The sequence below is a fragment of the Diceros bicornis genome, chromosome 15, assembly GCF_020826845.1.
Source record: "Diceros bicornis minor isolate mBicDic1 chromosome 15, mDicBic1.mat.cur, whole genome shotgun sequence".
NCBI classification, from domain to species: domain Eukaryota; kingdom Metazoa; phylum Chordata; class Mammalia; order Perissodactyla; family Rhinocerotidae; genus Diceros; species Diceros bicornis.
Window position 1 is genome coordinate 51,948,550 of NC_080754.1, and position 25,549 is coordinate 51,974,098.

At 43.1% G+C, this 25,549-nt stretch overlaps 1 protein-coding gene across 6 annotated transcripts; it reads left to right on the plus strand.

Moving 5' to 3' along the window:
• The first annotated feature begins 282 nt into the window (after positions 1 to 282).
• LRRC31 (leucine rich repeat containing 31) lies at positions 283 to 25,514 on the plus strand. Of its 6 annotated transcripts, none has more exons than XM_058556381.1 (10): positions 680 to 757; positions 2,747 to 2,858; positions 7,878 to 8,021; positions 10,029 to 10,196; positions 13,193 to 13,360; positions 13,589 to 13,756; positions 14,810 to 14,977; positions 17,679 to 17,846; positions 21,706 to 21,873; positions 24,806 to 25,514. In XM_058556381.1, exons 1-10 carry the CDS (start codon positions 746 to 748, stop codon positions 25,135 to 25,137), a joined length of 1,608 nt encoding a protein of 535 aa, XP_058412364.1. In that variant the 5' UTR covers positions 680 to 745; the 3' UTR covers positions 25,138 to 25,514. The 6 variants fall into 6 exon arrangements, with proteins under 6 accessions (XP_058412360.1, XP_058412361.1, XP_058412365.1 ...); XM_058556379.1 differs by having other exon boundaries at positions 693 to 757; positions 2,605 to 2,858; XM_058556377.1 differs by lacking the exon at positions 2,747 to 2,858 and having other exon boundaries at positions 283 to 757.
• The last annotated feature ends 35 nt before the right edge of the window (positions 25,515 to 25,549 follow it).

The window sequence follows — 25,549 nt, forward strand, 5'->3', positions numbered from 1 at the left end:
GCGTAGGAGGGGAAGTATGCATTCTTATCTTAAGAGAGTGTATTCTTTACTTTAATGGTTAAGCAGATGTACAATGTATGTTTGATAGGCCATAAGTCAGGCTTTTTCAAGCCGAATCAGTTTTGAACCCGAATAGTTACCCCATATACCTCAATATGTGAAAATCTCTTCTCAAAGGGAAGTTTGTGTGAGCCGGTGTTAGAGTTTGAATTCGCATGGGAGCCTGAGGACTTGTTAAAATTTGTATATGAAGAGGAATTTCCCAAACACATTTAAAAGTATATATTTTTTCTCAACATGAGCATTAAACTTCTGTGTCCTAAGAAATACGCAGCTCTTTCTCCTTTGCACTCACGCGTCTGCTCCTTTTCTGAGTCCCCGTTAGCCTCTCGGCTGTTTCCTTCTCTTGCGTTGCTCTCCTTCCTGCCCTCCCTGGCTCCCCCAGTGGTCTTTTCTTTCCTCTTCTGTTCCTTGGGCCCTGTGTTGTTTCCTGCCTTCCCGGGCTGCCCGGCCCTTCCCATTCTGCCCCCCAGTGTATCATCTGCACCGAGAACCCAGCGGCCTCACAAGCTGGGTGGGGTTTACTTGGGTAAATTACCACTTCCTGGAGCACCATCCAGCAGTGTTTTCTCAAGACTTGGAAGTTGGAGTCAGTGCATTGGGGGAAAAAAGGGAAATCATTTACTGGGATGGCTCTCCAGAGAATGGTTCTGTATAAATCTCCAAACGGTGAATTTGAGTGAAAATGGCCATGGAGGTAAGTCTTTGATGGGGGCCAGAGGACCAGTACAGGGAGAAGGGCCCCCAGGGTGAAGGCAGAATGGGAACGGGACAGCCAGGGCTGCGGGTTGTGGCTGGATTCACGAACTAATGGTCTTTCTTTCCCACCTAACACACTGAGGCTTGGCCAGCTGTGGGGCTGTGGCCTGGGACAATTGTCTGGTTCCATTGCTGCCTGTTCTTGCGTAAACGTGGGCTGGATTCTGCTCTAATTTGAAAAGAAAATAAAAAGAGAAAGAAAAAGAAAAGAAGGCTCAATTGTGACTTCTAAAATAGTACTCCAGGTGTATGGAACATTCCATGCCCCAGGCGTGGAGGTGGCTCTGCAAGGTCATTTTTAGGACGCCGTGTGCAAAATGTTTCTTGAGCCATTCTGCAACATAATATTACAAAAAGACCTATTTTATTTATTTTTTATTTATTTTTTTGTGAGGAAGATCTGCCCTGCGCTAACATCTGCCAATCCTCCTCTTTTTTTGCTGAGGAAGACTGGCCGTGGGCTAACATCCATGCCCATCTTCCTCCACTTTATATGGGAGGCCGCCACAGCATGGCTTGCCGAACGGTGCGTCGGTGCGCACCTGGGATCCGAACCGGCGAAACCCGGGCCGCCGCAGAGGAGCGTGCGCACTTAACCGCTTGTGCCACTGGGCCGGCCCCCAGAAAGACCTATTTTATAAGGAGGAAGCCAAGAACATTGTAATTTCAAGAATATCTATTAAGCCCTGGCCCAAGGACAGGATCTAAATTTTATTAACAGAAGCTAAAATTCCATTTACAGTTTTATCCCTTTAGTTTAAGTCTTGAACTCTCCCTTAAAATGTAAGCAAATCTCGGGATGGATAATAGATTGGCCTTTATGAATCTTTAGCCTCAAATCACATCAGACCTCTACCAGGCCCCTAACCTCCATCTCCCACATCCCTTGCTCCAGGCAAACCAGAATTCACTCCTGGAGCCAACTCGAGGCTCTTTTGGGCCTTCACGCCTGGAAACTTTTGAGCCTGTTTTTTCTGCCTGGGACACTTGCCCCTCTCTTCTGTTTTTAGCGAACTCCCAGTGCTTCAGAACTCAGGCAATGTCACTCACTGTTCAAAGTCTGTTCTCCAAGGCAGGCTTAGTCCAACCGTGGGTTCCCGGACTCCTTGGGTCTCTCCTTCTTGATGGCCCTTATCCCCATGCAATCATTCACATTCAGGTTCATCTTCCCACCAGGTTAAGACTCCATCAAAGACATGAGCCGTGTCTTATTCTCACGGAATCTCTTGGATCTAGAACAGTAGCCGGCCCACAGTAGGTTCTGTTTCTGGAGTGAATGAAATCTTGACTGCCAATGTGTTTTTAATGGGGGAGGGGGGGTCGCGGTGCAGGGCTGGAGTAGAGAAAGTGAAAATTGCACTGAGAAAAAGAAGCCGTGTGCAAAGAGAGGAGGCTGGGGTCACTGAAGGGAAACTCCTCTGGGTGCCAGTTCTGCGAAGGGCCAGACAGCTTGGAGACATGCTAACTCCTCTTTTACTACCATCTCTTAGAAGGTAAGTCTAATTGCTGAAACATAAAAAGTATTGGCACATTTGATGCACTTGCCAAAGTGTTGTTTAATGACCTGTATCTCACACAATAAAATAGGGCAAAGTTAAAAACTCAAATTTGCTTTGGATCTGTATCTGCTACCATCTGTTGGTTCCCGGATCCTGGGTTACATCATTCTTATTTTTACGTTAAACATTACCAGTAATAAAAACAGAAAGAAAAGCAGGAAATAAAAACTCACGTAGGGAAGTTTTGATTTCATACAGGCCTGGCAGAGTCATATTCTCTTCTTAGAAATCCTAGAAAACAGAAAACAATAGGAAGATGTCTTATTGAGAAACACCCCTTCAACTTGACCATGAGTCAAACAAGGAAGAAAAATCCCTCAGACGGAGAAACTAAACTCCAGACTTCATTTGTCAACAAATTCCTCAAGGGCTCAAAACTCAGGTCCTCCGAATCTGAAAGCAGAAAAGAGAGCAATGACCTTAACACAACAGATTTCCAACCCGGCGATGGGACACAGAAGACAGCCACCTTAGACACTGGTAAACTTCTGACTGCTATTTCTTTATTTTTTAGAATAATGTTTTCCCCTAAAAAGATCATATGGGTTAAAGTAAACCTAATATGAGTCTCTGTTCTAAACATTTATTATATTACATAAATGCTTTAAATAGTTCACTAATTTTACTTTTAAATTATCAAAAGTAACATAATACTACAGAAAAGTTTAGAGAAAATACCTTATTTCCTTTCATTCTAACACAAATGACCATTTCCTTCAGATTCTTTTCAGTCTTTTGTTTATTTGCATGCATTTATGATCAGTCACCCAGTCAACAAACATTGGCTGAGTACTTACTATGTCCCAGCCGCTGCTGTGTTAGAAATATAGCCACGAAAAACAGGACCTTAAGTACACAAGGAACCAAATGCAGACATAATTTCAGTGTGATAAGTGATATAAAGAAAAATAAAGCAGACTAAGGACATGGAGGGTGATGGGCGGGGTGTGCTGTTTTAGAGGGGGTTGGAGCAAAAGAGTCTCTGATTTGGTGGCATTTGAGCAGCGATCGGAATAAAGTCAGCCATGTAGAATGAATGAACGGAGCCAGCCGTGTAGATGTCTGTGGGGATAGCTTTCCAGGCAAAGGGAACTGTAAATGCAAAGACCCAAGATGGGACTGAGCCTGGAGTGCTTGAGCCAGGAGCTCGGGGAGGCTGAAGCAGGGTGAGAGATGCAGAGAGGACAAGGGCGGTAGGAGACAAGTCAGAGAGGCAGCGGGGGGCCAGAACGGGCGTCTTTTGCACAGTTATAGTAGCTTGCAAACCCCTCTTGATCTTACATGGAGCTGTGACCCTACTTCAGGAGCACATTATTATACTGCTTAATTCCCACATTGCTACATGCTGTTCATATGCCCAGTTTTAACAGCTGCATGATATTCCATTGCATGCATATGCCATAATTACTTAAGTTCCTTTTTTGCCCTTCAGTGAATATTTCCTTCTCCCCTATTTCCTGTTTCACCCTATTTCATCTATTTTTTTTAGTATAAATTCCTAGAACAGAGATTACAATTTCAAGGGTTATGAAAATATTGCCAAATCTCTAGTTATGTGTCATATACAATGCCATCAATATATTTTCTGTTAGATTAAATGTTTAAACTTTTAAAAAATTTAAAACATTTTAAACTTTTTATGCAAACGTACAAAAGTAGAGACAACAGTATAGGGAGCCCCCGTGATCACCTCCCTCTGACATTATCAATCCATGGCCAATCTTGTTTCATTTATACCGACCCTTATTTCCATCAGATTATTTGCATCAAATACTGAAAATAATATCATTTTACTTGTAAGTAGATTAAATATATTTTTGGAAATAGGAAGTCAAGTCTACCTTTAAAAAAAGACAATCTCTATCAGAAAATTGTTGTTATCTGTTCTAAAGTATGATTTGGCGCTTCAGGAATGTGGTTAATGAATACCCATAACTGTAATTAAATTAACAGTACAAGACCGGGCAGCTGGTTATCCTGGTTGGGCAACACTGGCTATTCAACCCATGCGGGGCTTCTCTATTTCCATTTCTCCCAAAATTCAGTGGCTCCTGGAATCATGTTAATTCTGCCCCTCAAATGGCTCTTAGACCTGATTCCTCCTCTCCGCTGCTGTTCTGCTCTCACTGCTTTTCGCCTGGACCACTGTGACAGCTCCCTAACTGCTTTCTCTGCTTCTAGCCTTGCTCTCCAGCCAAACTGTCCTCTACAATGCTACTGGGCACTCTTTCTAAACCACAGATACGATGGTGTCTCTATCCTGCTTCAAATCCTTCACTGAGTCTCTCTTGCCTTAAAGACAAAGTCTACACTCCGGAGGGTGGTCTTCAAGGTGTTCACGATCAGTTGTCTGTCTCTTCGTGACCTCTGCCTTTCCCCAACCTCACCTTCATCCTGTACTCCTGACATTCTGATTTACTTACTTGCAGTTTCCTGAACTGGCCACGTTCCCCCAAGGGGTTCTCTGGCCTAGAAAGACCTTCCCTTGTATTACCAACGTCCCTCTGCGCCCGTTGCCCGTTTATCCCTCCCTCATGTCACCTACCTGGCTGACTCCCACTCATTCTTTGAGGTGCAATTCACACATCACTTTCTCTTGGAACCTTGCCAAGACCCATCCACCAGACCTGAGGTACATACTGTCACTACCCTGGGCTTCCATGCAACTCTGCATGCCTCCACCATTGCACTTCTCCTCTGTATTGTGACTGTGGCTTTCTTGTCTGTCTCGTCCATTAGACAGGTAGCTCCTTGAAAACGGGAACTTGTTATCTTGGTTCCCTGTACAGCAGCACCCATGTTACAAACATGTAATAATGTTTTACGAAAGCATTGGGACTCTTGCTCATAAACAGTGGAAACCAAGCCTTACAGATTTAAGTGGGAAGAGAACTTAATGAGAAGATACTGCTTAGCTCACAGAATCACCTGGAGAAGCAAGAGCTTGGTTCAGCAGCAAAGTAGTCAGGAAAAGGCACCAAATCGCCCCATAGAATTTCTCATGTGTGATTGCCTTGTATCCTCCCCTGAGCGCCAGCCCTCCCACCTCAGCTGACCTGTAGCAGCTCTGACTCATCTATTTTATATATTGAGTGACAAAAGATATCCTTCGAAGAAAGGGTGTCATAGATTAAAAAAATTATATATATATATAGTCTGTAAGGAGATGTCTAGTTGGTACTTATATTCATACTTAGGTGTTTTGATAAAGATTTATTATGTTGATTTATTTTGGTAATTGCGGAACTGTAAAGCTAATATTCATTCATTCCACTCATTTGTTGATTTATTCATTCAACAAATATTTACAAAGTACCTCTCATGTAAAAGGCACTGCAGAGTCCCGCCTCCCTGGGAGCCCCCACTAAATTTAAGTTCCTATGCTCCTGGGAAATGAACAGGGCAGGAATTACAGTCTCCATTTTGTACATGAGTAAATGAAAGGTCAGAGAAGTTCAGTGACTTGCTCACCTGATGGACCCACGATTTGAACCAGGTCTTCCAGTTGTGCTGTCTTGAACTTGCCAATCATTTCAGACATTACAGAGCACCAAGGAGGACGTGGTCTGAGAAGAGATTTCTGAATCTGTCAATTGGTAGGTTATTGTTGGTGACCTTTGAGAATCAATTTATTTGGATAGTTGAGTGTGGCAACCAGAATGTAGAGGGTTAATTGGTAAATGTGGTGAAGAAGTGGGGCCAGCAAGTACAAACCACCCTTTCCAAACGTTTGACAGTAAAGGAAATGATTGACACAACAGTGGCGTGAGGAGAAAACAGAGAAAAAGGTTTGGTGGGGCTGGAACTTCAGCATGATTGTAGGTACAGCCCATGGAGACAAAAAGCTTAAAAACAAAAGAAAGCCATAAGATACAATGCAGAAAAATCTTTTTAAACACAAAGATTAAAAAAAACATACACACACAATGGGTTTGGTGCAGACTGTTCAGGGTTCAAATTCTGATTCTGCTACTTACTAATTAACAGTCTCTCTGAATCTCAGTTTCCAAATTTATGAAATCATGTAACTATGACTCCTTGTGTTAAGTTTACACAGGATGTCCTGTACTCACTGGCATGTAGGAGGCCGTCCCTCCCCCTCCCCGTCCACAACTCTCCTCTGCTCCACCTAAAATGAGGGTTGCCAGATAAAATACATGCATTTGGGACTTTTAGTAAACAACGATTCTTTGTTTACCTGCAGTTTAAATATAAGCAGACATGCTGTTTTTGTTTTTCCTAAACTTGGCAACCCCGTCCAAAATAAAATACCTTCTGTCCAATGTTCCACGATAAAGATCGAAGGCCCTAGGGAAGAGGTAAAACGGTAGATGCTGCTGCCTCCTACCGGTGGAATGTGGCAACACCAACCATCCCAGCACAGAGGTACACCCTGTGGATATACAAGACACACGGTGCAGGAGAGGTGGAGTTTTTAGGATCCTGCTAATATTTTAGTCTAAATTTATTACTACTGTAATTCTTACTATCTTTTAATTTTCACTGGAACCAATATATTTCTTTTTAGCTATGTGATTTTTATGTTTTTTTGTCAGGGTTAGTAGAATATAAATTACTGCACATTCAGAACTTATGCGTTCCTATTGGATTCCAGTATATTCTTTGTATATGTTTTAAATTGTACGTTTTCACTTACAGAACCTCTTCAAAGTCACTATTGGTACATGCATATTCATTTTTCCTTACAAAAGGATGATGTGTTGTATAAGTGATATAAATGCTGGCACATGCAGTAGATGAAGCACTGGTGCCTAATAGGTGCTCAAGAAAATTATAGCTTTTGCTCTTAGAGTGATATCATGCTAATAAAGCATTATTACAGAGGAACTCGGTGAGGGTGCCATATAAGTAGTCCTTAATAACAAGAAGGACAAATGAGACTTTCTGAACGTATTGTCTGGCTGGAGTTTAGACAATGCCAAAGCTCTCCCAGGGCTACTCTTTCCTAATTTTTCAGTTGAATGGTCTAGGAAATGAGCAAGTGTTCCACTCGCTCCCTGTAGCCATCTGAAGCTCATGGGCGGTGACTGCAGTGCTTCCCCTCCTTCACCTGTTTGGTTAGGAGGCAAATTCCTGTGCTTACCTCCAGCAGCTGCATTCACCCAAGATATCTGTGCAAAGATATCCAGCAGCGCTCGTCTTAAACGCTGTGCTAACACATTTACCTCTTCGTCCAGGAACACAACTCTGCCCGCATGCTGAGAATCCCAGGTCAGGCCATGGAAGAAAAGTCACTGAGCTCCTCAGGCTGCTTTGTAAGAAACGGGTCACTGGACTGGTCAGTGTTGAGCACCTGGAGGCAGGAGCAGAGGTTAAGTTTGTCCCTGGTAAACGCTTCTCCTTCTGAGTTGAGGTTTCGCAAGGGACCAGTTCAGAGTTATTGTCAGTCTTTCCACTTGTCTTATCGTGCTCATCATGCATCTTTAATACTATCTGTCATTAACAGATTTTATTTTATTTTTTATTCTTATGATACAGCTAAGCCTCTCGCTTTGGAAATGGACCTGGGATCCAGGCTGGAGAAAAATGAGCAGTTCCTGCAGAAGCTGGGAACAAAGGCTGTCGACAGGCATCTAGATCTGAATAACTGCAGGTTAACAACAGCAGACGTGAGGGAAATGGGTGTGTACGTGGCTGACTTCGCAGAAAGGAACCTGGGCCTCTAGGTTGAGATGAGCAGGCAAAACACACTCACTGCTCACTTGGTAACCCAAGGTCTACAGTGGCCCCAGACCACTCGGGAATAGCGACGGCACCACTATTTTTTTTTTTTAAACAAGCTAATTGATCCTTCCTCATGCTTCAAAGATTTGAGCTGAGTTTAGGAGGAAGGTTCATTTGTTTGTTTGTTTTTTCTGAGCAGTTTTACCTCCCTACTGATTGATTGCCTCTTGCTCCCTGAAAAAACATCTGTTCTTGCATATGATATGAATTCATGAAACTCGTCCATAAAATTGAGCCCTGCTGGGACTTTAATGGGTTTTTATGTTGTTTAGTTATCTGTGGAATGAAAAGTATAATTACCAGCAATTATTGCTTACACCTTTTGTACACAAAAGTGTAGCTACCTTTTGTCACACTGTGCAGGAGTTTGTGTGTGAAGAACCCCCTTTCTACATCACCATCACCACCTTTTTTCCCCTCTTTTTTTCAGATACCTTAAATCAAGCCTTTAGTCAAATTAGATGTGTCGGGGCTGGCCCCATGGCATAGTGGTTAAGTGCATGCGCTCTGCTGCTGGCAGCCTGGGTTCGGATCCCGGGCGCGCACCGACACACCACTTGTCAGGCCATGCTGTGGCAGCGTCACACATAAAATGGAGGAAGATGGGCACAGATGTTAGCTCAGGGCCAGTCTTCCTCAGCAAAAAGAGGAAGATTGGCATGGTTGTTAGCTCAGAGCTGATCTTCCTCACCAAAAAAAAAAAAAAAAGAAACAAATTAGATGTGTCTACCAACAGAGAAGTATCAAATGAACTGTGTTTTGAGTGAGGAGTCCCTTGACTATTTTAATTGAAATCCATGCCATTATATTTGGGACAGATCTCTTAAGAGGGGACTCTAACCATGTCTGTGGTTCCCAAATGCCTGTGTGTCTCAGAATCTGTGGAAATGCAAGCACTTGAGTCCAACCCAAACCCACTGAACCAGAATCTTGAGAGTGGGCCCCAGGAATCCTGGTTTTATTTTCCTTCTTAATGTGTTCAGTGGTCTTTTGTACTTTATAAAGTTAGAATCATGGTGAACAAGATGAAATGGCTAAAGTACTTTGAATGCTGGTGAAAAGAAAGCAATTTTTCACTTGTGAGCATGGCTTCAGAATGTTGGAAGGGCTGGAGCTGCTGTGCCTGTAACTATGGAAGCTCTCCATGCCGCTTCTGACTGCTGTCACCGTTTTAACATTCAAGACAGGAGTTTAAAAGCAAGCAAGCAGAGAACTTTACTCCTCTGCTTTGGCATTTCCACTCTCAAGTCTTGTTGCTTCAGAAAAAGATAGCCTTTGAGAATCTTTTTCACTTTACTTTTAACGAGCAATGGCGGAGATTCAGAAGGTTCCAGTCAGGCTTTATGCCTGTCTTAACCTCCACATGTTGGTCCATTTAAGTATAACAGGAGGTTTTTAAGGTGGTTTGTTCCCAGATAATCAAGATAGAAAAGAAAAGGTAACAGGCACCCTCAATCTCAGCAGTCCTGCCAACAGAGCATTCCCCAGGCCATCAGCTTGAGGGTCCACCAGGATGACGGGTGATGGATGTCAGAGGGTCTTGCACAGTAAAAGGACTAGTATACACATTACAGTGACAATGGTAGTAGCAGTTGCAGCAGTAGAATTACCATTTCTGATACAATAAAGGAAGTCCTATGAAATCTTATGGAGACACCGCTGCATTTTCAGAGTGCAGTTAGTTGCAGAAATAGAAGACATCCCAAGAAATAGGAAATGTAAATGTCACAATTTCTCCAGTTGCACATCTGAGAGATCCTTGCTTTGTTGCAAGTCAACATGCCCACCCCTGCTCTATTCTCTTTCAGAGCAAAACTATATCCTGTGCACATAGGCTGGGAATCCTATTTACTACAAATCACAAGTTACTGATGCGAATCTGTATTTTCTTTTGTTCACTTCTAGTTGCTTTACTGCCTTTTGTCCCAGATTTGGAAGAACTGGATGTTTCCTGGAATGATTTCGTGGGTGGGACCCTCCATTTGATCACCCAGCAAATGCATCATGTCAGCAAGTTAAAAATCCTGAGGCTGGGTAGTTGCAGACTTACCACTGATGATGTTCGAGCACTGGGTATGATGAATGCTTCCCTTAAAAGACGGCTTCACTTGCAGCCCGACCTGCAAGGGCAAGCTATCTGGGACATGGCCCCTGTGGGTGCTCACAGACAAGAGCACTGCGCATGATGCAATGCTGTGTTGAGCACTTGCATAACTTGTAAAGTGCTGTGTAACCTGTACCCACCATTGTGCTAAGCCCTGGGGTGGAGAGGGGAACAAGGCTGACCAGGTACCTGCTCTCATGGAGTTTAAATGGAGATAATTGTAAAACTTGCTCACTCTGGATCTGTTAACCTCATCTGCAAAATAGAGGAGTTGGAGTAGATAATAATTAAGTTCTTTTCCAATTCCAAAATAATCTCTTCTCTTTTCCACTCCCATTTAAAAAAATTGATCAAAACAAGATTTTCAATTAAAAGCACTGGTTTAACTAGAACTAGAACTTCAGTTAAGTTAGTTTATATGCTAAACATATAATAACATAGAACATAGGATAAAATGTGTCATGCTACTAACCCAACTGCTTTACTAAGATGCTTGCTGATGTTTAGATGTCATTAATATTTTTTTATTCTTTTTTTGGTCTGAATGGTTTGAATGACATATTTTGATCATTTATATCTCTGTAAAGATTTCTGTAAAAACAACACAGTTCATGCCCAATGTCTTCTCCCTAATCCTTCCCTAGAAAATGGGGGCCAGCTGCTCCCCCTGGCCCACCCTCCCTATAGCTAAGGAAAAACATTGCATGTCTCAGAGTTGGCCAGATTCTAGTTCAAATCCTAGTCTCACTTCTAACTAACTTTGTGACCATGAACAAATTATTTAGCCTTTCTGAGCCTCAGTTTTCTTATCTCTGAAATGAGGGTGATTCCACCTCAAAAAATTGTTGTGAGGATTAAGTAACTTCTGTAAAGTACCTACTACATGCCTAGCACTTAGTACGTGCTCAATAATCAATAGTTCCTCATTTCACTATTCCCTCATCCAAAATTACCTTTCTGTGGTTTCACATGACCAATTCAGCCCTACTGGTTAGCAGCTGGTTATTGTGTAACAGAGTCACAAATTTAACATACTGTTACTCAGGCATGAAAAGAAAATGTAGTTTATTTTCTATGGTTAATCTTTTTCATGAACCTCCACTCTTAAGAAACCAGGAAATGGAATTTCTGCCCTGGACCCCACTCCAAACTTTTCTGGCCCAGGAGCCAGTCTGCACCTTTGTCACCCTGCACCCAGAGTCTTTCTCTCCTCTGGAAGGACTTCTGCATCCTCTCCCATCAGAAGGGGCTTTCCTTAGCCTGAATGGCAAATGGGGTAAAGGGAGAATAAATGGTTTTCTGATAATAGAACATAAATCAGGAGGCATTTCAACATTATCACACCTGTTACAATCGCTTAGTGCCGGGTGGCAAATGCACGGTGCTCTAGTACCATGTGCACTGCACACATAGCTAATCAAACATGCACTCTTCCTCTCCGATCCTGGGGGACGCCTCAGGGCTATAGAAAGCCACCCCCAACTGACTGGCGATGGTGCACAAAATGTCACCTGTGCTGGGAGAACATGCATTTTCACGTGGGGCTCCTGGACTCCTAAAACCTTAGTCCATGCAATGTATAACCAATGGCAGAAGTCCAAACCCAGTAGCAGACAGTGGAAGAGAGGCTCTGGGCACAGGGGACTTTCCAGCCCTCTTAGTCGTTTGGTGTTAAGACTGACTCTGCACTTTGAGAAAGTATTCTCCTGTTCTACTCAAAGTAGTGAATCATTCCTAAGGCTGATCTCTCCAGTCACCTCCCTTCTTCTCTCCCAGCCTCCACTCTGTAGCCCTTGGATGCTTTCCTGTGTGAGATGCATTCAAAAATGTCAAGTTTCACCTCTCTCACTGTACCCTCCTCTACCCACAAAGGCTGTGTGGTTGTTATGAGTTGCTGGTGCCTGATGCTCTATTATTAGTTCCTCTCGGCAGTGGTCGTTCAGTTGTATGTGATATTCTTGGTGAGAATGTGAGCTTTATCCCTGTGGTGGCCAGTGCACTGCATTACTGCACTTCTACCTCTGGCCAAGCTTCTCAGCAATGCTGATCCCAGAAAGGGTGAATGAGAGAAAGCAGGTGGACTAGTACAAATATTTACTACCACAAAAACAACTCAGTAAAACACTCCACTGACAGGTGGATTTTTAATTTAATTTTTAATTTTTTTTGTGAGGAAGATCAGCTGTGAGCTAACATCCTGCCAATCCTCCTCTTTTTTTTGCTGAGGAAGACTGGCCCTGGGCTAACATCCGTGCCCATCTTCCTCCACTTTATGTGGGACACCGCCGTAGCATGTCCTGACAAGTGGTGCATTGGTGCGCGCCCGGGGTTCCAACCAGGGCCGCCAGCAGCAGAGCGCGCGCACTTAGCCGCCATGCCACGGGCTGGTCCTGGATTTTTTTTTTTACAATAATTTTTGCTCATAAGCATGGCTTCGGAACTTTGGAGGGGTTAGAACTGCTGTGCCTGTAAATATAGACACTCCCTCTGCTGGGGGTGGGCAGGAACTGGATCCTTTTCTTCTCTGTTCCTTGGCATGTAACTGGTACAGGTCCCAGCTTCCATATTCCGTAAATAATGGTTGTACTGATTTTTTTGTGTGTGTGTGAGGAAGATCAGCCCTGAGCTAACATCCATGCTAATCCTCCTCCTTTTGCTGAGGAATACTGGCTCTGTGCTAACATCTATTGCCAATCCTCTTCCTTTTTTTCCCCAAAGCCCCAGCAGATAGTTGTATGTCATAGTTGCACATCCTTCTAGTTGCTGTATGTGGGACGCGGCCTCAGCATGGCCGGAGAAGCGGTGCGTCGGTGTGCGCCCGGGATCTGAACCCAGGCTGCCAGCAGCGGAGTGCGTGCACTTAATCGCTAAGCCACGGGGCCGGCCCTGGTTGTACTGATTTTGAAATGAATTCCCTGCTTTGCGGACTAGCGATCAACCTGATCTTTGGGCCATTTTGTAACAGGAGAAGCACTTAAAGCGATCCCTGAACTCGAGGAGCTGAATTTGTCCTGGAACAATAAAGTGGGAGGAAACTTGCCTCTAATCCTCCAGGAGTTCCAAGAAGGGAGCAAGATACAAACGCTGGAGCTCGTGGATTGTGCTCTCACGTCAGAGGATGGGGCATTTGTGGGTAAGTGGAATTTGGAAGAGTCCTTCCCAGAAAAAAAAATGTGAAGATGCCCATGATTGGATAGCTTGGGAGTCCAAGTTGGCTGTGTTTTCTCTCACCCTGGATTGAAAGAGGGGTTCCCTACATCCTTGGGTCACACAAAGCTGCAGTCCCCTCCTGCCTGCCCCAGCTGTCACACCCTGCGTTTTTACTGAGTCGCTCTTCTTGTTTGGATTCCCTTCCTTCCAGGTCAGTTGCTACCCGTGCTGCAAAATCTTGAAGTACTTGATCTTTCCATTAACAGAAACATCGGTCGCAGTCTACACAGTATTGCTCAGGGATTAAAGAGTACCTCAAATCTGAAAGTATTGAAGTTACATTCATGTGGATTATCACAAAAGAGTGTGAAACTATTGGGTAAGTTCACTATATATATATATCTATATATATTTAATTTTAATTTTAAGCTGTTAGGAAATATAACAAAATATAAACAGGGGTTATGTTGGAGAATAAGATTGTAGATAATTTAATCTTCATGTTTTATTTATGTTCTAAGTCTTTTACAGTGACCATATACTTTCATTTTACAAAAATAACCTTTTAAAATGGCTGATTCTGAAAAGGCCAGGGTATTTTAGGTTTGAGATATACCCTGGGCCAAATTAAAGTTTCTGTGCTGCTAAAGCTCTCCATTTTTCTCTTGCTTTTGAAAATGTCAGCACTATTTTCTGCTCAGTAGTAGGAAGGAATTGGTGCTGATAAAAAGAGTGGCTTCAGGGACCGGCCCCATGGTGTAGTGGTTGGGTTCACACCCTCTGCTTTGGTGGCCTGGGGTTCGCAGGCTGGATCCCCTGCTTGGGAAGACACACTGCTCATCAAGCCATGCTGGTGGCATCCTGTATACAAAATAGAGGAAAATGGGCACAGACGTTAGCTCAGGGTTAATCTTCCTCAGCAAAAAGAGGAGGATTGGCAATGGACGTCAGTTCCGAGCCAGTCTTCCTCACAAAAAAAGAAAAAAAAGAAGAAGAAGAATGGCTTCAGAGGCATCTATAGTTAAAACTTACTCCCCTATATAAAGTATTCATATTAAGGGAGTATATGAAATGAAATTGTGTTTTTCCCTTCGACTTACAGAGCCTGTAATATTCTTCTCTCTGGCAGTTTGAGTAAGTCTAGAAATCTATGAAAACATCAAGGCTCAAGAGTAGCTAGAGGAGAGCCATTAGTTGCAGGATTCCCATCAAAACCATCGCCAATCAATGCCAATCACAGGGAGTGTGCATTTCAAGCCATTGTCAGGTCCAAAGAGGGCTAGATGGTAGGAAGTCAATGGTTCTTCCTCCATCTTGGCTTTTGTCAGCCCAGTGTATTTTCTGTCTTCCTTCTGCACACCTGCCCTCCCCTGCTCCACTCCTGCCTACCATCTTGTCATATGTCAGAATGGGATTTTGACTTTCTTTGTAGATGCTGCTTTTGGACACTTGAATGAGCTGAGGAAACTAGACCTTTCCTGCAACAAGGAGCTGGGTGGAGGTTTTGAGGACTCAGCAGCTCAGTTGGCCACGTTGGAGCATCTGGAAGTCCTGGATCTTCATCAGTGCTCACTGACGGCAGGTGACGTGGTGTCACTGAGTAAGTACATGCTGCAGAGCCAATGAAGGACTTTTGGAGCCTATGTTTGGAAACCTGGGAAATTTGAGATGTACACTTAAACTTACTATTTATGAAGTTACTAGGAAGATCAAATAAAAGTTCTGTGAATGCCCCAGTGTAGCATTTGTCATGTATTAAATGCCCAGGCAATGTTAGTGAATCTAAATTCCTCCTATACACATCTGTAAATGATAGATGTGGCACTTGAAGGAGAAAATTTTGCATTTATGTTGCTGTTTAGAAACGAATTTGTTAGTGTCACAAAGTTTATTCCAAACAGGGATGTAGAGAGAAAGCCAAAACAAAGGGTGTTGAGGCTTTCAGACTAACAAGAGAAGTCAAGCTGCTTAGGTACAAATGAAGCTACAGAACAAGTCAGTGGGGTGGTGCATAACAGGTGTACATTACAACTTTAGGTAACTACACTTACTTTCCCACCACAGATGTAGTCCTCTAATTACAACATGTAATGTATCAATGCTGTTTCCCATAACAAACAGCAAGCATAGCCTTGAGATTAAGGGTTTTATTCTATCTGTGGCCACAATAAACATAAACCTTCAAAATACATCCGGAATCTGACCATGGCTCACCATCTAGACATCTACTACCCCGGTCCAGGCCACCGTCATCTCATGCCTAGATTACTGGGAGAGTCCAAGTGGTCTCCCTGTTTCTCTGTCACTCTGACTTCATTCTCTACCCCTCCTCCTCACTGACTCTACTCCAACCACACCATCTGTGCTGATGCTCACGTACACCAGCCATGCTCTGTCCCTGGGGCCTTTGCCCTTGCAATCTCCAGATGGTGGCTCCTCCCGGGTAGGGGTGTGTCTCCTTCAGTGTCTCCCCATTGCTCAAGCACAAGGTCTGGCACGTAATTGGCACCCAGTAAATGCGTGTTGAATATGTGATTGATGGAATGAATGACTCAGTGAAGAACAAGAATAAAAAGAATTTTTTAGTTGTTTTTAGTATAATTTGGGGAGGAAACAGTAAAATAGGTTTTTAGGTCTAACATCTATCTTTTAGAACTGCTAAGTTATTTCTTAGACTCCTATCCCTCAATTTGGGAAAAAGAAGAGTTTAAGACTTTCATGAAGATTTTAAAGTAACAAAATCCCTTTCTGAGCTCCAGGTGGAGCATTGTGGAGTATCACCATCCCCTTTACTTATGAGTGTCATACCTGAGGAGACACTCCTGAGTTATCAGTCCGCTAGATCCAAATAATGAATTTCCCTTGGTACAACTGAATACCACGAATACCACATCTCATCTTGTTACTCAGAGGAATATTAAGGTGCTGGAGGACCTCAACTGTTACCACTAGTATGACAGAGGGATTAGCCCCTCTTGACTAGATTCGCAGCCACCAACATGGATGAATGGCCCTGGAACACTAATGATTCTTTAATAACCATAGTGAATTGCATTGTTCTCCTTCTGCTTCATTTTAAAAAGATGGCAATGAAAATGCATCCTGTTTATACCTTTTGATGTTAAATAATTGAACATTCTTTTACCTGATCATTCTAGATAGCTCCAAAGAAATGGAATTATAGATCATTTAGCCAACAACTTTCGATTGATTGTCTAATTGTACGAGCCACTGTGCCGTGATCCACAGTCAAGGAACTTCTGTCTGATTCATAGTTGGGGCAAGACTCAGCCAATTACACAGTGAAATACAAAGTGCTGCGGGGGTTAGCAGAGGGGGAAATCCTTCCATCTGTTGGGATCACAGTGCCTGCCTTCCTCCCTTCCCTTCCCCTCTCTTTCTCCTGTCCTCTTTCCCTCCTTCCACAAATGCTTGTGCCTCCAATGCCCCAGGTTGTGCTGCACACACTAGGGATGAAGCAGTCCCGACACACAGAGCTCACCTTCAGTGAGGAGGACAGAGAACACACATATACACACACACACAAGATCACAAAATGGGGGTGCTGTGAGAAAAATAAAATTGGGTGACGTGATAGTGACCAAGGGGTAACTGTGGCTTCGGTGGCCCTGGAAGGCTCTGCGGGGATGAGCCAGCCCCACAGAGACCCCAGGACACTGCATTTCCCACCCTGGGAGGAGTTGGGGCAAAGGCCTGGAGGCAGGAAAAGCAGTGGAGAGATAGCGAAGCAGGGTCACTCCTGGCACAGCAGGGGCCCTCAGGACCCCCTCCAGTGCTGTTACCATCAGACGTTCTGCTTGCTTGTTCACTGCCTTCCTGGTACTCACCACTCACACTCTGAGAAAAGAATGGAAACATCAACCATTAACTGAGCAGTTGCGTGCCGGGCATTGTACCCAGCCTTTCCAGATACTAAGCCGTTTTATCTTCCCTATGACTCTGTGGAGTGGTATTGTTATTAAAATCTGAGGTTCAGAGAAGTTAAGTAACTTATCCAAAATCACACAGTTCTTTGGTAGCAGAGCCAAGATTAGAACCCAGTTCTCTCTGTCTCCAAAGTCTTTGCTCTGCCAGCCTGGAGAGAGGCCTGGAAGTAGAAGAGCCCAGGCTGCAGACTGGGCAGAGTGGCTGGTGTGTGTGGTGTGTGTGGTGTGTGAGGCAGGGCAGGGGTCAGACTAGGGAGAGCTGTGCCTGCCAATCAAGAAGATTGTGGGAACCAACAACCTAGAAAACCCTTGTGGAGATGGTGCCTAAAACCTGTCACGGGTGTGTTTTCACAGCCCAGGTCATCCCCTTACTCTCGAGTCTTCAAGAACTAGATTTATCCGCCAACAAAAAGATGGGCAGCTCTTCTGAAAACCTCCTCAGCAGGCTCCGATTTTTACCAGCATTGAAGACGTTGCTAATCAACAACTGTGCTTTGCAAAGTGAGACTTTCAGGGCCCTCGGTAAGAGAAGTCCCCAGATCCTGCAACAGCACCTGGAGGGGAGGCCTCTCTCTCTGCCCTACAGATGAATTTCACTCTGAGGCTCAGCCATAGGCAAAGTTGTGAAGTACTGATTTGTCTTCTTTTCAGGAATATGCTGTCTTAAAAGTGACCTACTGAAGGCCACATGAGTGATCCTGGCATTTGCAAGGTTAACATTTAAAATTTAAAGTGTATATAACCAACTCTGGAGGTCCGTGTCCATAGTAACTTTCAAGTTCACTGACGTGCCAACATAAATTGGGATTGCTGTGAGTCTGATGGGAAAAGGGAGGCAATTACTAGGGTGTGAGCCTTGCCAACTGCCTAGCATCCACTTCCAAACAGGACTTCTTGTCCTCCCTCAGGAATCTGAGCATGCCTGAGGGTCATGGATCCAGCCCAGCCCACGTCAAGGGTTTACTGAATCCCTTGGTTCAACCCTGAATCCAAGGGTTACTGACATTTCTGCCTTTTTGGGGCAAGAGCATTGTCAGCAAGGAGAGGGAGACATGTTGAAGCAAAGAGACTTTGTAGCATTTTCCCAAATATACACCCAGGCAACCAGCACCTTGGGTACACGGTGGCTGCAGGGGTCCCCAACACCACCTCCAGGTTCAGTGATTTGCTGGAAGGACTCACAGGTCTCAGCGTATAGTTGTGCTTGCTGTTGAGATTTATTACAATGAAAGGATACAAAGCAAAATCAGCAAAGGGGAAGGTGCACGGGGCGGAGCCCAGAGGACAGCAGACACAAGCTTCCCAGAGTCCTCTCCCAGCGGAGTCACACGGGACCCACTTCATTCCTCCAGTGAGTGGTGACAACTTGTGTGAAATGTCGTCTACCTAGGAAGCTCCCCTGAACCTTCCAGTCCAGGGTGTATATTGGGGTTAGCCATGCAGGCACCCTCTACGTAGCACGTACCAAAACTCCAGGCTCAGAAGGAAAGCTGGTGTTCAGCTTAAATCATGTTATTTGTACACAAACACTTTAGCCACCATGAACCACCCTTATCAGTTAGGGAATGGTGGGGACACTTCCAAATTCCAAGTTCCCAGATGTCAGCCAAGGGCCAAGTTCCAGCAGGCCTTTCTAGGGATAGCAGCCTCAGGCCTGGTAGTTTGACTCCTTTGTCCCCCGTGCCAAGACTAGAGTGGTTGGATTCTGGTGCTTCCTGGATAAAGATGAGAGCAGAGTCCTTCTCTCTGACCTCTTAAGTGTTAGACCAGTTAATACTTCCTTAGAAATGAATTCTGCTATGGACCAGACAAGGGCTATTATTAATGAAATAAACACATTCTGTTAAAAAATAAGATATTTATTAATATATCTATTAATAAAAATACATGAATATCATTTACTCTAAATTCTAAGAAGTTTCTATTTAGGGTATGCTCACCCTTCTTTACAGCCCAAGTAGTTTGTTCAATCCACATGCACTTGGTCCTTGCTGTGTATTGTTCCCAGCCTCCCCTAGCACTGCTCATCTCGTTGTCCACGTGTCTGGATGGGGAAAGTAGGAGGGAATGTGCCTTTCAGGCTTGGAGTTCTTAATCTGGGGTCCCTGCCCCCCCCTTTAAAAGGGTCGTCTATATTTATGCCTCAGGGAGGGGGCTGTGAACCTCCTAAAACTGATTGCAATTATTTTGTGGGGAGAGTGTATGGTACATTTTCTTGCTCTAAGTATCTGGGATCAGACTGCCTGAATCAAATCCCGGCTCTGGCTCTTGTGGCCTGAGGTACTTAACATCTCTGTGCTGCAGTTTCCTTGTCCGTAAAATGTAAAATGGGTAATAGTATCATATCTCATAGGGTTGTGAGAATTAAGTGGGTTAATATATGTAAAGTTCTTGGAAAGGTGCCTGGCACATAGTAAATGCCCAATAAATGTTAGTTGTTAATATTATTATGGGGAGAAAGTCTATAAATTTCATTTAAAAAGAAAATTGGATCTTATCACTACCCAGTTTAAAAAGAGTCAATGGCTGCCTGTAACACCTCCAGTAAAATCCAGATTCCTTCATGTGGTCTAAAAGGCCCGGATGATCTGGCCCTGGTACCTCTCTGCCGCTCTGCCCCTCACTCCCTGAATGCAGCCTCAGTTGACTTCTCCCGGTTCCTTCATATCACCCAGCTCTCTTTTGCCTCTAGGCCTCCTGTTCTCTGGACTTCCCTAACCCCCATTCTTTCCTGGAGAGCTCTGCCTTCAGATCCCAGTGTAAACATCCCCTTTTAAGACACCTTTTAAGACACCGTGTCTCTATCTAAATTAGTAACTCCTGTATCTTCTTTATAGCTTTTATCGGAATTTTTAATTATGTATGTATTTGTATGATTTTTTTAACGTCCATATTTCTCCCAGATTGTAATCTCCTTAAGGGCAAGGATTGTGTTTATTCATCACTGCATACCCAAAGCACATTTTAGGTATTTCTACATATTAGTTGAGTAAGTAAATAGGTAGGTATGTAGGTAGACAGGCAGGCAGGCAGGCAGGCAGGCAGGTGGGCAGACAAACTCCTCAAAGGGGTCTGTAATCCCCAAAATGGTTAGGTAAACACACACACACACACACAACACATTCCATTGTTCAGACTAATGTTCAGTTAGGAAAGTTCTATGAAAAATAAATTTGGGAACAACATGATGTTTCATAAATATACTTACTAGTTGGAAAATGTTGAATATTTTTTTAGAAAATTTTGTTTTTAGTTTTGCATCTTCTGCCATCAGAAGACACAGCTCTTTCCAACTATAGCTGCTCAATCAATGAATCATAATCAAGTAGATATACTAAATTACATCATCTGACATAAATCTATCATTAAATTTGAATTAAGTAAATCAAGAAAATATATATTTCTCTACATCACTTTTATTTTTATTTTTATTTTTTTTGTGAGGAAGATTAGCCTTGAGCTAACATCCAATGCCAATCTTCCTCTTTTTGCTGAGGAAGATTGGCCCTGGGCTAACATCCGTGCCCATCTTCCTTTATTTTGTATGGGAGGCTGCCACAGCATGGCTTGACAAGCGGTGCATTGGTGGGTGCCCAGGATCCGAACCTGTGGGCTGCCAAAGTGGAGTGCGAGCACTTAACCAGTATGCCACCAGGCCGGCCCCCTCTCTACATCACTTTTAGAAGAAAAAGTTTCATTTCTTATTAATAGGTCTCTATACCATATGAGTGGGAGGGGTCTTCTTATTAAATATTATAAAAGAAGATATATTTGCCCCTTGAACATATATTATTTTTTAGAAAGAAGATAGAATACTTTAAAGGGTAAGTAACTACTATAACTTGTGAATAAGTTGTTCTGGTTAATTTTAATGTTAGGGGAAACTGAGAATTAAGCAGAAAAATTTTAAATTTCCTTTAAAAATCTTTCCAAAATACATTATTTCCCTTCCTTGTCTCTGTAACTGCAGTTAAGTAAACACAAATACATTTTGGCCTGTCAGAGTCCTAGGGAGGTTTGGCCCCATCTCTGAATTTCAGCAGTGACTGTACAGTGGAGTGTATAAACCAGGACACCCTCTGGAAATCTTGACTAGCTGTCCAAACTCTTTGCCTCTTTCTCTTAAACGTGAACTGAAGGAAAAAAATCCCAGTTAATAGTGAATTCCATTTAATCATCTTTTACTTTTCTAAAGTTTCCAAGATTTCTCCCAAATAAAAATAGACAACATAAATTGAGGTCATAAATTTCAGGCAGGAGAAAACAGTCTCTACAACGTTCTTCACTTCGTTTAGTTGCCCTAGCTTAGGTTCCTCAAATTCAAGGCTTATGACCTCAAGGAAGCCTAAATTATTGCTATTCTTATCTCTGTTAATTTTAGCTGAAGCCTCCATTCACCTCCCAGCTCTGGAAATATTCAACCTTTCTTGGAATAAGTGTGTTGGTGGCAACCTGAATCTGCTTCTGGAAACACTAAAACTTTCTACGTCTCTTCAAGTGCTGAGGCTGAGCAGCTGTTCCCTGGTGACAGAGGATGTGGCTCTCCTGGGTTTGTATCTACTGGTTCCAAAGCAGTCCAGGTGCACGGAGCCAGTGTGCCTGCCCTGCGAGCCCAGGGGAAGGGAGCTGGAGAAGGCAGCAAGGCCTGGGGCTAAGCCCTCTGCACAGCTTCGCTTCTCCCCAACATCTGCTTAGGAGAGATCTGGTTAAAACAAATAATGGCAATTCTAAAACCAAAAAGACAGTGGAGGGTGTTTCATAAAAGGAGATGGACATAGACGTGGTGGTGGGAGGTTCCTGCCAGGCGGCCAGCTTCTGCCCCACGCCTCCCCCATCCATGAGCCTTTGGCATTCTCCAGGCAGCTCAGTGTTAGCCAAACTGCAGTCATCTACAGTCTGCCTGCACAAATTGTACCCTATCCATGTGGTACCTGCACTATTTCTTAATTTTTTCTTTATATTGACTCTTTAACTTAAATGCTTTTATTTAAACGGGAAACTGATCATCACCATAACTGAAATACAGGTATCACTTCTGATCTGGAGGTTGTCGGGATAAATCCACTTTCAAGCTCATTCTTGTTGTTGGCAGAATTCAGTTCTTTGCAGCTGTAGGACTGAGGTTCCTGTTTTCTTGCCAGCTCAACTGAGAGGCTGCACACATTCCTCGATACATGTTAGCGCTTCTAACACTTCAAATCTTTCTGACTTCTCTCTGTGACCTCCTTCCTCTTCTGCCACGAGCTACAGAAAATTCTCTGCTTTCAAAGAGCTCATGTGATTAGGTTAACACCACTTGGATAATGTGCGTTTCTTAACATCAACTGTGCCATATAATATAACCTAATCACGGGAGTAAAATCTATCATAGTCACAGTCCTGGGGATTAGGGTGGAAATCTTGGGGCCACTTTAGAATTCTGACTACCACAAAAGGTTTATCAATGTTATCGATCTTCTCAAAGAATCAGCTTTTGTTTTTTTTATTTTTTTTTCCTGAATTGGACACTATTAAACATATTAAGTTATTTCATTTAAAGTCTATAATTAAATTTGCTTCTTCCATTTTTTAATCTGTATCAAATTTTATTAATCATAGCTTGAGCCATTATATATTCTTTCTTAATTTTTACGACCAGGTTTTTTTTCTTAGGTCAAATTTATACTTTTACATTTTGTCAAGGGTATTTTTTCCTTCTTTCACTTTTTTAGTCAATAACAAGTATTACTATGTGTGGTCTTAACCATTGCCACTTTTATATTGCTTTGATTGTTTATAACAGAAACAGTCTTTAAGAATTTGTTAATCACTAGTAGCTTATGTTTTATTCTTTTATAAATAACAGCATTATTTTTTTCATATAGTAAGCTACAAAAAAACATATTTCCATGGCCTATGCTCTATTACCCAGGTTTTTAAAAATGTAATGGACAGAAAATAGTAAAATATAATAAATACTCACATGATTGGAAATTGAAACAGTATGGGAAAGGTAAAACAATGCCTGGGGTTTGCTTTAAGATACCAAAAAACAAAAAAAAATAGAGGGGAGGGGACTAGATGAGCCAAGACTGGTGTCATGAAGACAAACGTTGGAGCTGAGTGATGGGGACCTAGCGGTTCACTCTCCTATGCTACTTTTTGTATGTTTGAAAATTTCCATCATAGAAAATTTTCTAAAGAGAAAAAGCATGCACGTTGTCTTTAACACTTAGTTGGGTCTTGAGAATCTGGTGAGTAATGTTGAGACAGAAAGACAGGAAGGAAGAGACGCACATCGACATGGACACCCAGGGACGAGTGCAGCTGTTGAGTGTATGGACTGCAAAGCTCTCAAACACACTGTGGAATCAAACTGTCGCAAGTGAAAGCCATGGGGAGGGAGCATCATCCCGCTTGGTCTAGAAGCCATGGTGTGTGATGAATGATTGAAAGACCAGGGCACGTTTAGTCCTATGGGGGAATATTTGAGGGGACCTGACTGTTGTCCAACCCTGCAGGGCTGGCATGAGGAAAGATCTGAGGTTTCTAGCAGGCTGAGGGGGGCAATGAGGGAGAGTCACTGAAGGCAGATCAGAGTCACCGAAGGGGCCCAAAGGAAGGGCTTCCTCCTGCTGAGAGCTGCTTCACTCTGTTGGGGCAACCTGAAAGCGTGCTTTAGGCAGAATCAGGCTGGTTGCCAGTCGAGAAGCTGTGAAAGGGATTCCTCTCTGATCATGGATCTGGAGATTGAATGAGGAGACCTCCAAGGTCCCTGCCAACTCCAAGATTCCACACTACTCCTCTATCTCTGTAATCCAGTCTTGCTTTTGGCTGACAAGGGAAGCACATGCTGTTTGACTTGACTGTCTCTCCTACCTCCTCTTACAGAAGTGGTTATCTTTTCTTAGCTTCATCGTTAGCTACTATTTATTAAGTGCCATTTTAGGTAGTACTGTGATATGTGCTATTCAGAGGGAAAATTGTCCCATGTATTAGAGTCCCATAGGTGAATTAGAAATTATCCAGGTATATTTTGTACATGGAAAGTGTTCAATTAAATAATTGTTGAATGAAGAATGAATGAATAAGCAATGAACAATTAAACAGTATTAAACAGCAAGAAGACTATTTACAAATGGTCCTTAGTTAAAGCCACGAGCCATCACTCCTCACATTTAATTAGAGAAAGTCTGCAGGAAGAGCTGGGACTCCAGTGGAGCAGAGAGCAGGAACTGAAGAAAAAAGATATTCTTTTGATTGGGATTTGGAAAGGGAAAAAAAATCCATTTTCAAGCTGTGCTTGGGATGCACAGAGAGGCGATTTGTTACTAATGTAATTCCAGATGCCCTGAATACAGATGTTAGCTAATAACAAATCATTAATCATTACCAAGCTTGTCATTACTAATCCTGGAGCTACTGTGTTGTTATTGGAAGTGGGAAACTAGCAAGGTAGAGAATATTCTTGTATTTTAGCATTTCGTGGTTTTGTTTTTCAGCATCAGTAATACAGACAGGTCATCTGGCCAAGCTGCGGAAGCTCGACCTGAGCTATAACGACAGCGTCTGTGACACAGGATGGGCCATCTTCTGCCAGAACATGTGGCTCCTCAAAGAGTTGACCGAGCTGGATATTAGTCTTCGGCCATCAGCTTTTCGAGACTGTGGACAATGGTTTAGGCACTTGTTATGTGCCGTGACCAAACTTCCCGAGATCACTGAGATACAGATGAAAAGATGGATCCTCCTGGCTTCACAGGAGGAAGAACTTGAATGCTTTGGCCAAGATCACAGGAGCAGCATTCGCTTTGACCGTGGTGGGTTTCAGTAGGCTGATTTCCCACGGCCTAACTCAGCTACAAACATTCTCCAAAGGAGGAAAAGAACATGAACGAATCCCAGTGTAATCAAAGGAGTATCAATTTCTAGCCCGTTTAATGGGATTTATGTTACAAGAGCTTTGTAAATGTGTGCATGTAATAATCTGATATGAGTATGTCTTTGTTCTCTACCTTATAAAACAAGGATGACATTTTTAGATGGATTTTCATTTGTTTTGGATATATAATTCACTTACTGTTTAGGCCTACCAAAAATGTTTAGATTCTGGTAATGCATCTCCTTTTTTCTTGCCCTGGAATTTTCTGCCTTTTCTTCCTCTACATGTTAAATGTTCTAAATATACGGGTGTGTGTGTGTGTGTGTGTGTGTGTGTGTGTGTGTGTGTGTGTGGAAATTCTAAT

Excerpts from the sequence above, each read along its gene's own strand:
- LRRC31 (XM_058556377.1), top strand. The coding sequence starts at position 298 with ATGAGCATTAAACTTCTGTGTCCTAAGAAATACGCAGCTCTTTCTCCT. Across the intron at positions 758-7,877 it reads GAGTGAAAATGGCCATGGAG|CTAAGCCTCTCGCTTTGGAA; the intron begins GTAAGTCTTTGA and ends CTTATGATACAG. Across the intron at positions 21,874-24,805 it reads AGAGGATGTGGCTCTCCTGG|CATCAGTAATACAGACAGGT; the intron begins GTTTGTATCTAC and ends TTTGTTTTTCAG.